General features: G+C 39.1%; 2 protein-coding genes across 2 annotated transcripts in view; both read right to left on the bottom strand.

Moving 5' to 3' along the window:
* Positions 1-6: 6 nt before the first annotated feature.
* LOC111251267 (uncharacterized) lies at positions 7-12,476 on the bottom strand. Its single transcript, XM_086990504.1, has 5 exons — positions 12,416-12,476; positions 7,106-7,603; positions 5,077-5,566; positions 4,670-4,809; positions 7-1,016 (listed from the first exon to the last, which is right to left on the bottom strand). Exons 1-5 carry the CDS (start codon positions 12,474-12,476, stop codon positions 691-693), a joined length of 1,515 nt encoding a protein of 504 aa, XP_086846630.1. The 3' UTR covers positions 7-690.
* The window catches only part of LOC111250867 (uncharacterized), a 37,447-nt gene continuing 32,580 nt past the window's right edge, over positions 8,431-13,297 (bottom strand). Inside the window, exon 10 of the mRNA XM_086990503.1 lies at positions 8,431-13,238. Within this exon, the coding sequence (XP_086846629.1) occupies positions 12,962-13,238 (277 nt within the window). The 3' untranslated portion in view covers positions 8,431-12,961. The remainder of the gene's footprint in view (positions 13,239-13,297) is intronic.

The raw sequence follows: 13,297 nt of genomic DNA, 5'->3' as shown, positions 1-13,297 counted from the left end.
ATTTGCAGTAGTTAGAATAAATATATATTTTTCATGTCACCAGCACATAACACGTAGTGGGGTACAGGCTGCAGGATCGGTCACACTGCTGATGTATAATAACATCGATCTAATAATGGTGAGGACGTAGGTAAAGCGCGGTGTTTACTCCGCATTCAGCAGCCATATGTACCATTTTCTCGGCCACGTACATAGAGGCAAAAACACTTACAAGTGGCTGTTACTAAAACGATATATTATTATTGTGCTGCCGATGAGGTCTAATCGTTTGCATTGAATGATGAACATTTTGACGAATGTCCGTCTTTAAAACCTTACAGCCGATAAAAGAAACTTAATTATCTTACCAAACGGGCTCTCTCTTGTGCGTGAGCGTTTGATCTATAAAAACACAGTGTCGATGAGAATGGACTCACCTAAGTTTCAGTAAATTACTGTTTTCTCTGTTTTGTATCGCCTTATCCTGGCGTCCGCCACAAACAGATACATCTATCAGCGATATGATCTTGTAGCTGTGATAAAAAGAAAATTTAACCAAGTCCTATACATTACAGACATAATCGTTGTTGTTAGTCGTTGCCGCTACAATTACCATTTTACTGGCAGTCCCGTATCTTCGCTGGTCAGGCCATTGTAAGAAGTAGATTCATATTAACATAGGCTTATTTGTAGCTCAACACTAGGCCAACCCTAGAACGACATAAAGTCTTCGAAACGCCCATGGCGCTTGACGTTCTGATGCACTTCCCGAAAGTGTCGATAAAGGATCCCACGCTGCGCGAATGCCCTCCCGCACGCGCCACATTCGAACGGCTTCTCGCCTGTGTGCCTCCGAACATGTGTTTCCATACTGCCCTTTACCGCTGTGCTGTAGTGACACATCGTGCATCGATAGACCCGACGTTGCTCCGAATGCAGGTCGGGATTCTCTTCAATGGCTACGGGGAAATTGATATCTCGCGGAGGCCTGCCACGCCGTGTCAGCAAATAACTACCTGTGAGGGGACGCCGACGTCAAGGCAAGCAAACGAGATACACACAGAGCGCGAATACCGCAAAAGGAACAAATTGATAGATGCTATCTTTGATCAATAAATGTGCTAACTATCAGTTGAAAATCGTAGGGGTAGTTTTCTTTCGACATGCAGACTTACCTACAATGTTTGGACAAGCGAGTAATAAAGATTACTTAAAAATTGTTGGATCATGTCTTCGCATTGTATTACGCGCTATTAGGTCCGCGCCCTCGATTAGCTTTACCTGCGAATTTGTAGGGAGTTTAGTATTGAAGGGATAGGGATCGTCTTGCCGGCGCACTTATATAGTTATATATAGACAGTGGGACAGAATGTGGGATTCTGGATTGGATTAACTAAATAAAAAGTAAAGCTAAAACAGTAGGTTGTCCGGAGAAGCTCGGAAAATCTGAATGACTCGTAAATCATATATGGCAATTTTCATTACTATTCATCAATTAATGAATATGAAGGATGATGTATAGTAAATTCTCATTACACCTTGTTTCAGAGGGCAGGATACACTACGCCGCCAAACACGTTCTTTAAGGCATCCAAGCTATTGAAATTATGAGAATTTCAATACAAAGGCTTTCCATTTTTTCGAGGCGATCTTTTTCAGCCAGTACTTTTCTGTTAAACCCGACAAACTAACTCATGTCTTATTTGTGGCAACGGTGTGCTTCAGGCGCGTGTGTCGCTGGTAAAAGTTGTCCCTATAACACAGTGCATTTGTGTTCTTTTAGAAAATGCCTCTTCACTGTTTCCATTAGGATTTTATAATAACTGTTTTGACGAGTGTCTAATTTAGCTGACGCTCAAAATCTTCCGTGATTGCAGTAACTCGATTTTTCATTAAGGTCCGTAGGTATCGCCATTATTTCTGTGGTCCTTCATGAGATGACTGCACCAGTCGCTAACTGTTATCTCGCTGAGCTTCTTCTTCACCAGTATTTTATGCCACCCTTACTATCGAAAAATAGAACCTTAACAGGTTAACTTAAACGATATTTTTACCTATGTATTCTCTAATAATACTCTATCGATTTGTAGTCGTAGATATAATTTGATCATGACTGTAATAACAAATAGCAAAAGAACTCAAAAGCTATGGTGTGAACCTGTACCGAATTTCGTCTGCTAATTCTGCATTGTTGACAAATTGTCGAGGTTTTCGAATTTGTTAGGTGTATAATAACAATAGCAGTGTAATAAACTTGTATGTATACAGGTACCCTTATAATAGGAAAGCACCGTAGTAGTGCAGCGTAAACGAATTTGTAACAGTTATAATTTATTAATAAGGTCAATATGGCTTGTTGTCACATGTTTATTTCATCAGCTTGGTTAGATCCTGTTGGAAGTCAACGTTCCTGTGCGGGAAACGCGCCAAGTCACCTGCAAGTAAACTATCTCTTATTAGCTACAGTTCAATATCACTCAACAATCATCTTTATACGTTTAGGCACGACAAGAGAACACAGTTTTGTTTTCGTCAAAAAGGCACGCTTAATTCACTTTATTTAATATTATCAATAGTGTTATCTTATATACTAATGAAACACATAATTGCTATACGGAATATGTGTTATGAAGACTATAGGGTATATAAGAAGACAGCTAGCTATAGCTGGTCGTGCCGCTTGACTAGTTTGCTCGTTATAATATTTCATAAATCCTACTTTTCATCATACAGAATATATAGTGTCCCAGTGTAACTAACAGCACGTACGTCTTCAATTTATATGATATTGGTAAATTTCGCGTACGGTACCTCGACCTCAACTAACAACTTCGATCGAAATTATACTTAATGCCGTTCTGCATGATTATAAGTTGATAATTCCTTATGGAACAAGTGCATATCATCACAGACATCCAATACGCCTGCTGTGGATTCCTGTTTTTGTGATAACCACTCCAGCGGTTCGATTTCCAATTGGGACAATATCGAAACATTCGACGACAGAGGCAAAAAAGCTAGCACTAATTGTAGCAACGTAGCTTATGTTATCTTTTACATTTTCTTGCCGATTGTTACCTTTTGGATTACACGGTAGGGAATGAATATGGTTAGGCACGTATTGGCGATCGCCGTTCACATCAGTACTGAACCTAGATGTTGCCATGGCAACAGACTCCGCCGTGAATGACTGCCTGTACGGTTTTGCCAAATTTCAAAGGTTATTTTGAGTATTATTGAGATAAATATATATATGTGTATATCGAGATGGTAACTAAATGCACAGTAAGTAGTATCACATTATGTGCAGATATATATAATAATAACACATAAAGTTACCTGTGTAATGAAATCGTACACGAATGTAGATATCAAAGGGACTATCATGGTTATATACACATGAGTAAGCGTCAACACAGACATAAATATCACAAATATACACATTGATCTTTAAGCACTAGGTACGTAATACGTTTGCGGTTGGGAAACAGGTAGGATAACAGTCGTACAAATATGAAGAATACTCATCCGTATACGAATGTCTTCCGCTCAGATGCTTCCTTTCATAGTATATAGCCAGGTTCAACGGACCCTAATCGTAAACCTATATTCAATTCCTCTAAACCAACCCCATTTAGTGATGCGTACACGTTTAGTAATAAATGTATGGCATACCCAAACTACCCATTACTACGAGCTAGCTCATTAAATCATCGTCGGTTATTCTTCTCGATACGGTTAAGCATGTATTGTAACGCTGGCGTATTTACAATGCGATATTTTGTTCATGTGTGTCTAATTCGTGAATTTGGTCTGACGAAAATCGACGGAACTGGGTTATGTCAAATGGCTGTTAGTAGCTATAGATGCGACGGTAACCCAAAATAGACAGAATGTTCGAATTCTCGGTGAGAAATGGCACTTTCTGAAACATATGTTCGGTGGACCTTTGACTCCTTACGATTTGCAGAAGTAAATCGATGAAAAAACGTTGCAGTTTTTAATCTGCTGCCGCGGTCGGCTCGTGCTGCGTAATGCTCAAAGCATCGACTGTTTTTGGCACAGAGTTTTGTGAAAGATACTATTCAAAAAGCTAGGTTCAAATGAATCGGGACGTTCACTTTTGTTGACTCATACGACATGAGACGGCATAGATCAATGCAAAGTTAATCAGATATCTGCATAATATGCACGTAACAAGACAGAAAACACATTCACGAAGACGCACGAGAGGCACTAGTATCTAGTAGCAGTAGTAGTAAGGTCAGGCCTAGTAAAGGAACCGTTGATTCTTTTAACGTAAAAAGCTGTTTTACGATCTACTGGTAATTTGTTATTAAGGATATTAGGTAAATGCGTCATTCGGCTAAAAACTATTTGATATTTTTATGAGTTTCGTAGCTCTAAACATTACATAGAGCTTGTGTATTGCACTGTGACGGTAAACAAGTAGCAACATTTATACTATTCGTAATGCAACGTAATTCTTTAATTAAATTGAGAATAGAATTGTATGTAGGAGGCCGTTCGTAAAACTGTGTGGGTAAAAGCAATGTATGTCCCTGAGATTGATGCTACAAGTGAAAAATAAATTGTAAATATTACACTTTATACAAAAAAACGATCACACTTTGCATCAACCAGCAACGATCAATTCTATAACTGCAATTCACTGGACTCTCTTACCTACTCTGAAGGCCCCAGTGATTGTTATATGGCCGGCCAGCGAGTTTCGTGGCCAAAATCGAATCAATTCTGCCATCGGGCACTTCAATGACCATTTTGGCATAGACACATTTGACACTTCTGAACGAGTCCTGGACGACGATGCTAAGCCGGAGAGAATAATACCGTCAGAGTCGATCAGTAAAAAACTGTCGAGATCAAATGTTTTTTCTCAAATAGACCAGACCAGGCCACCTAATCGCCTGTAAAAATTTCGTTACATCTATGTCCCCATCTGCCGCAACATCAAACTACTTAATAGGCAGTTACGGTTCCAGGTCCTAGTGTTACTATTTCACAAAATCCAGCGCTCCAATTAACAGTTTGAGATTGAATTTTTTTCCATGAATTTATCCACAGTCTCATAACGACTTTAGTTTTGCCGCTGATAAAAACGCATCCATTACTGGCATGATTGTAGGGGCTGTAGGGTCGGCGGCCGGGCTAGGGCCTCGGTCTGATTTGCTATCAATGTCGCTCTCCGTGGACTGTTGCTGCTCTTGTTGGTGCCGTTGTTCTTTTTGCGCGATTTCACTGGCCTGGTTAGCCCTTAGCTCGCACGTTTCAGTTGCGACTTCTTGAAATGCCGCCCGCTCATGGCTTCTCTCATGTTTCTGCATAGCGCCTTTCTGGGTAAACGCCTTCCCACAGAAGCTGCACGCAAACGGCTTCTCGCCTGTATGCACTCGAATATGTCGAATGACGTTGGATGAGTTCGCTGAGACGTAACCGCATAGCGAGCATTGGAATGAGGAATCTGCCAGCCGGACAAGGAACTCGGATGTATTTCCAGCTGAGGTAACTGCCGGTGGTTGTGGCTGGGGCGCACGAAGCACGTGCCGGAACGATACGCGAATTAGGTCTGTAAGAAGTTAGCACAGAATTGGTATCGGTGAGATCGTCAAGTAAGCGATAAGGACTACTGTGCTCGCTGATACTACGGTATGGCTGATAACAGAAATTAATAATCGGCATGCTAACGAAAAAAAAACGCAATGGTACTCACATTTATCAATGCCGGATGTCAGATATTCATGCCATAGGATAAACTCAATTTTCCAACTGCACGGAGGTTAGAGAAACAAAAAATGCTCTAATAATGTATTATAATCGGGTATCCGATGGATGGGATCGAGCTAAATTTTGACAGATTTCGATGAAATGATGTAAATTCTGGCAACTGCATGCAGGCTACCTACTATTTATAAAGAACTACGAACGGATAGTATACTTATATATATATATATATATATATATATATACATATATATATGTGTTTATTAAGCATTCGTTGGGCAACCTCATTGGGTTAAATAAGTATAGGCGTCTGGATACCAATTAATTAACAGATTGGCGGTAAAGCCAGTCCATTGTAGACGATAAGATTATGCCGCTACCAGACGCTGGGCATTATGCACTGCAAAACCTCTCCATGTCTGTTATGTTTCTATATATTCATATCTGTGTGTAAACGCGCCACTATTTTCGCATAAACGTTAAGTCAAAAATGAGATCTTCTATACTAGGTAACACACATGAATGAAAGAAGATGATCATTCGTTTTTGTCGCTAAAAATTATGATCTATATATAGTTCTATATGAGCTTCTACTTCCCATTGAATACATTCCTTTTTTTCAGGTACTAATGCGTTTATGGTACGAACATAAAGTATTCGTCAATATTCTACCCATCGATTAGGGCTGCTAACGCGAACATACCCAACCGCTCACTTAATAGTTTTCCTGTGTTTCAAAGCGGTGCAGTTACGTTAGATCGAGCCATTTTGTAAGGAATATAGTTGATTCTAAATGAGATCAATTAAAAATATAGCAATCTAATTTGATTGCCGACCAATTCACGCACGGCTTATTGTTTGTGCATGTGTGTGTGTGTGTGGGGGGGGGGGGGATGGAATAACATAAACAATACAGAAAGTAGATTCCTGAGTTGAATTTTATAGAAATCAACAATTCATTAACTGAACCTAACAATAAATTGCGCGTGTGCATCTACTATCTAATGAACATTCCTGATTGTACAAATTAAATTCATACATAGGCTGAAAATTAGAAGGACCTGGTGAGTGCTCCTCACAAAACAGATTTTGTTTTTGCTGGTAAAATATTGGCCACACGTTAACAGCAATCGGCTCTAGCTCCACTGCATTACACTGACAATAATACTAGTAATAATAGAAAATGGTTATTAATTGAAAGTATACATTGTAAAAGAGGTAGCCTTTTTGACCTACATAACTGAGGACAAACTATCATGAAAATATCGTACGTTATGTTTAGATTCAAGTATATATAATAGTGTTTGTAATAGATATGAAGCGGACGTGACGTAATGTGAATATACTACGTCAGGATAGTAGTAGAGAGAATCCACTTGAATTTAGATGGGGCTCGGTACCCCTGGACAGGTTTTTCGGTGCACGTACAGAGCCGGGGTGGACGGGTAGCCTTGGCCACACTTTTCGCACTTAAACGGCCTTTCCTTGGTGTGAATTGCTCGTACATGATTCATCATAACGCTGCGTACGGTGAAGCCTTTACCACAAAATTCGCAAGCATAAGGCCGTTCACCGGTGTGCGTCCGCAGATGGGTCTTCATATTTCGGTTAGACTTGTAGTTACAGACGAGGCAACGGAACAACCCGTCAGGGTCACGCACAGACAAGTTGGCAAGGTCACGACACGGAGCGCGTTCTAAAAGCTGCAGGCTAGATGAATTCAATTCATCTGTGGTATTGTTGCTAGCGGTGCCGTTATTTGAATGGCTGGGAGAGGGACTAAGGGAGCTGCACGACTGTTGTGATGAGGGCACAATACTGAATAGATGGCTGAAGACAGCGTGAAGTTGTGCTCGATCAATGTCATCTTTGAGTCCAACATCTGAAGACGTCGAGGGAGGACGAGATGGAAGAGAAAAATATGAATAATACGCTATTATGGCAAATCGTGTAAAGCATATGTCGCTATATATATGTTGAATGCAAATACGAAATAATCTCCGAAATGTATGTCGCCTGACTGCAATACCTGCCCAGAGCTCTGAAAGTTGCTTAGTCCTTGCAAAGATATAATCGTCAGTCAAAGACAGTTGTTTACGTACGTTTCAAGTCGTTGCAAAAAGTTGCATTTTCGGTAGATAAGGAAAAAGGAAGTGGAATCCCCCGAAAATCGATCGAGTTGCGCATCATTGCACGCCGTACCAGATAGCAGTTCATATTAAAGAAGAACCGGGGCAAAATATAAAAGCGAAAAAAGAAGACGGAGGAATAATAGAAAAGCAGAAACGGGAGTGACAGATAAACCAAAACTGATCAAGCAATTCATTAATCAAAATAGTGTCAATACGAAATCAATGGCAACAGATTTATTTATTAGAAATATACATATATTTTCGAAGGGTATGTGGATGGGATTATTACTGATTAATGAAAGATAGCGAGCAGGCGTGCTCCGATAGTTCATTAGTTCTTTTTTGGATAGGCCATCTTGTTCGTTGCAGTGCGTGATCGTCCACACTGTCTATACCGAGACGAACAATTCAGGGATACGATTGAGTATACGGCAAGGCAGGCTAATCTTTCTGAAAGCAAACGAAATATTAGATAACTGCGCAAAGAGTTGAAGCGGTGTTTTTATTGCAAAATACGCGTTCATGGACGCGCACCGTCAGACAGTAACTCAATAAAACGAATAAAAACAAGCACAACTTTATTTCTTTAATAATAAATGATCTAAGTAAATTTATTGCCTTAACCTTACATTGTTCACATTAGATTTGTTCTTAATCCCGCTGTATAGTAAATATATAGTATATATCAATCAATATTGCGATTATTATACAGGCGGCATTTTGTCGACGGTGTAGTGTATTGTACACAGTATATCGTACTGACGTTCGTATCAGTTGGCTCGTTTACACATTGCGTCTTGTACATCATTGGCTATTGGCTTCATCAAATCGCCATTGACAAAAGTGTTGATTGTCCATATAAGTGTATAAATGTGTGTGTCTCGGTATATTACAATAAAAATGTGTCACGGCTGGCCAACAACATGTCAGCATTCAAAAGCCAAAAATATCAACAGTAAAATAATGCCCCCCCCCACCCTCCCCCCCGCGCCCCAACACCCCACCCGGGATCTCATCATTACGCGACAAAATCGATGCCTCTCTCAAAGTATCTTAGCAGTTTAGCTTCTCAGTATTTCCGTTTATTCGACTCGCTCAATAGTTTCTAGTAGCTAATGGTAAATAAATGTCCAGCTATGACTAATAACGAAAGATAAACAAAGAACGAAATTAGTATAATAATAATAATAATTAGCAATGCCCGCGTACGTTGTGCTTCTTGCATTTTTTCCTCTTCCCTTTCTCCTTGTGAATGAAGACATCAATCGAGTAGTAAGTCTGGCCGAACGCCTTACATGATATAGTGAAGCGACCAAATGATGACAACAACTAGATCCAAAAGCTCGTATACTCAATGAGAGAAATTGGCACTATTGAAGCAGTTAATGTGACCCTTTCTCTGATCACACTGAACCAACCCTGAATGGCACAAACATCTCGTTGCATCACGACCGTTACTCTAAATTAATACAAACTATTACTGTTATTGTTATTATTAGTCAAGAAAATTTTCTTCGCGGTAAAATCATGGCAAGAGGTAACCGTTGTCCTAAACTCGCATAGGATCTAATTAGCGCTCATTACTCAAACGACTTGGCATTTAAACACACGTAATTATACAGCTCCATCATAATCATTGTGGTTTCTACTACACAGTCGTCACGGGGAAAAACTACAGACAGACGTCGACGCTAGCGACAATGAATCTTTTTGAAAGATTTTACATATATATACTTCCTCTCTAATATTTCAGACATACACGCGTTGCATGTTTAGGCCTAGTCTCGTCAGTAAGTACCCCGATTGGTCACAGAGTCAAGAAGGTAATGATTTATCGTCCCTATCCATCCGAGTTGTTTGGCGTTCATATCATCGTGGGCGAGAAATCGAGCCCTCGACGCCATAGGCTACTACATAAACTGTAGCCAAATGTGTATACATTAGTGTGTATATGGTCGTGTGATTGCGTAGCAAGATGGGTCGGATTTGTTTTGTTCTTCTGTTAATTACTATAGCATAATGGCGTGACAATTGTATCCAAGAACTGTCATCCAAAATTAGCAACAAAGATTGGAAACAGCAGCAGCAGCAGCAGCAGCATTGAGCCAGTTAAGGCCATTTCTGCCGAGGTATCGGTTATTTGTCTACATAGATAAGCGTTGTCGAGGTCCAAAATGTAGAGAAAAAAGCCAAACCAGTCACGGGAATCAGGTATGCTTCAAGTATATCTTCTTAAATGCCAATCATTCGAATCGCCATTTTATATGCCAGCTTGTTTACATTGATACGCTTATGATAAATTGGGTCTCTGTAATCCCCTATTGTTGCTGTATTTAGGCACTCATTTGCCTCTTTCTCAAGTGATTAGTTGCCCCCTACTGTACATACAGGGTGTCACATGTATAGAGCTTAGTTCTATCAATATAAAGTACATACACATATATATGTATATATATATATATATATATATAAAGGTATTACATGTTTATGTATGTATATAATGAATATGCTCCGCTCAAATATCTCACCGGGATTTATCGGAATGCTTCTAAGGAAGTTTTAAGGGATATCGTCACGTACAAAAAAAAAGTTGTAGTTTTTGGGCAGGACTTTTTCGTGACGAAAATAGTAAATATGTCCGTTCGTATCGTTGTGTTGCGCCTATGCATCACTGACCTGCGCCGTTTTCACTGGCGGTGCCAAATACAAGTTACCTAGTTCTAAGCACGAGCAGAACATGGGCGTACTCGTTCGTTATTACTTCCAGGTACTGCGGTTAGCAAAGCCAACTTGAATGAACGCGTAGTTAATTGGCACCGTTACAACACAGGTAGCACGATTATTTACTCGATTTTCTAGCATTTGTCAAGAAAATTATTATAACTTACTCACCTCTAGGCCAAATAGCTAATTCATTTTAATTATTTAAGTGAGCTTTATCTTTTAAAGGCCGCTACAGTCTCAAAACTAATGTCATTAATTTCTTTGTATCGCTTTCTCACTGCATTTATTTCGGTGGATTCCCGTTTTAAGTAGTATTTTTAAGAATGAGATCCCTGACCATTGTTAAATTTCCTGTCGAAATTAATGTAAAACATGTACATCTGCAAGGGCACAATTTTTCCTTCATTTTTTTCATACATCATACAGAACGCGTTAGCACAAATTGGCCATATCCAAATAATTACCACAACCATTTTAGATTCAAATCAGGCGACAAAAGCTTCTGATTTTGATTAGTTCGATCATGATAACTTGAATGATTCGATGAAAAATGTCGGTAAGCTCCGTATCATTTTTTTTTCCTATTCCTAAACATTCTATCCACTAACATCTAATAAATAAGCGTACACCAATCTCCAGAGTAAATTATGTTTACATTCATAATGAACAGGGACATTTTTGAAATGTCTCTGGTTATAAAACATCCACTTACGTAAGCATTCAGACAATAAACAAACGTCTCTTTTTATATAACTATAAAAAAAAAAAAATGAATAATTGTTGGGAGCGTCAACGGGTAATATCTTGACAACAATAATAATAATAGAAAAGTAATTATGTACTAGCTACTGCGTCCTACGACGTGTCGTCTTGCCTTGGCATTAACGTTTTATTTTTTGCTTGCGGTCCTAAAATTGATCATATATGTGAAAGTAATAGATATGGTCATGCGTAATTTTCTGCATTGTGATTCGTTCGCCTAGTAGACTTGGGAACAGCTGAAGTATTCTGACCCTAAAACCAGGTGTGTACATACTACTTTTCGCGTTGGAACGGATTAACCGTTTGAAGCAATGCTAAACTAAGGCAGTACCGGACGTAAAGCTCGAAACATTTCCTTTATTCTGCTTATGCCTACATCAAGCTTTAATTAATTTTGTTTTTTTTTTTGTTATTTTTTGTAAAAATCGCCACGTTTCAGTAATCTCAAACTACTAGCCGAGAGTTAATATTGACTGTTGGTGTGGGCTCATGCGAACGCTAATCTAACAAAAAAAAAAAAATGGTAAATACATTTCAATGTGGTCACCGTTCATAGCTGAATGTCGGTTAACTATACAGACACAGATATTGGATTAGTAGAAAAACACTCCCAACATGCGAACCACACACAGATTTCGAATATCTACATGAATATAGATACAATACAATGCATTACATCAAAAAAAAAAGTATACGAGTAGATGTTAATCGCAATCATAATAAATAATAATAGTAAGTTGGAATAATAAATGGTAAAACACGGCTTAAGCAGCGATAGTGTATATGCAAAGTAAAGCAAAACCCTCTTGAAAGTTTGAAAAATGTTCCTCGTACGTTGGTTAAAGTACTCACAAGGTAAAATTCAGTTGGTTCTTAGACTTTCAAGTGACTTTCGCTGTACTCTGTATATATTTATACATATATATATATATATATATATATATATATATATATATGTATAAGGCATGGCCTGGAATGTTGACCTTCGACTCTTACCTCTCATGTGTCCATTAGTTGACCACTATTCGTATCGTAAATATGATACAACATACTGATAAATTTAATTCAGCCTTTACCAATAGGTCTACTGCTGCTGGTGCCATTAGGATGAAGCCGATTGGCACCCTGAAATGGCATTTTTACTTGTTTGTTTAATACGGTGTCACACTTGCTCACTGACAACAAAGCGAACATTTCACAGCACCTTCGCTCGTTTGTGATACCGTCTCGACCGAACCTCGATATGAGCCGATCTTTTCACCGGAAAGCATTACAAGTACCTTCAAAGAGTTCAATGATCGTATTAAAAAAAATTATACGATAATCTTATCATGATCAACGATGTGCCTCATGCTGCCTTGTTTTCTTGGTAAATAGAAACTTCGTTGTGCTTAGAAACGTCACGTGAAAAATAAAACAACAACAATAATAATAATAATAAAAAGGGTAACAACGATAAAAATAATAAGCAAACTCGGAACTGCCGCGTTGGAAGACATGTGCTTCGTGCACGTATCTTAGCAACAATCATTGAATTTCAATATAAGTCCTAATATAATGTTGTCGTAAAAGTCAAACTATAGCGTTGCCTTGATTAGATTCCTCATCGGGGTCTTCATTTGCTAGGGGTTTTCGGAAACGAGGCCGTGTCGCATGCGGCAGGTTTTTCTATGGACAGCGAGTGCCGCGGACGATGAATAACTCTTGGGACAGAGATTGCAGTTGTACGGCTTTTCCAGCGTGTGCCGAGATCGTACATGATTATCCCGACATTCGCGCTTGTTAAAGCAGCGTCCACACAACTCGCATTGGTAGGGCTTGACCCCAGTATGAGTACGTACATGCTCCCGACAACGAGACCTTGATGATGTCTTGTGTTCACAAAACGTGCATCGAAATCTGCAATAAGGAATCGAAGGTAAACGGGTTAGTTTACCGTTCTTAATTAGAGACTACTA

Source organism: Varroa destructor, unplaced genomic scaffold (assembly GCF_002443255.2).
Source record: "Varroa destructor unplaced genomic scaffold, Vdes_3.0 BEIS01000005.1, whole genome shotgun sequence".
In the NCBI taxonomy this organism is placed as follows: Eukaryota; Metazoa; Arthropoda; class Arachnida; order Mesostigmata; family Varroidae; genus Varroa; species Varroa destructor.
This window is presented reverse-complemented; position numbering and strand designations above follow the sequence as displayed.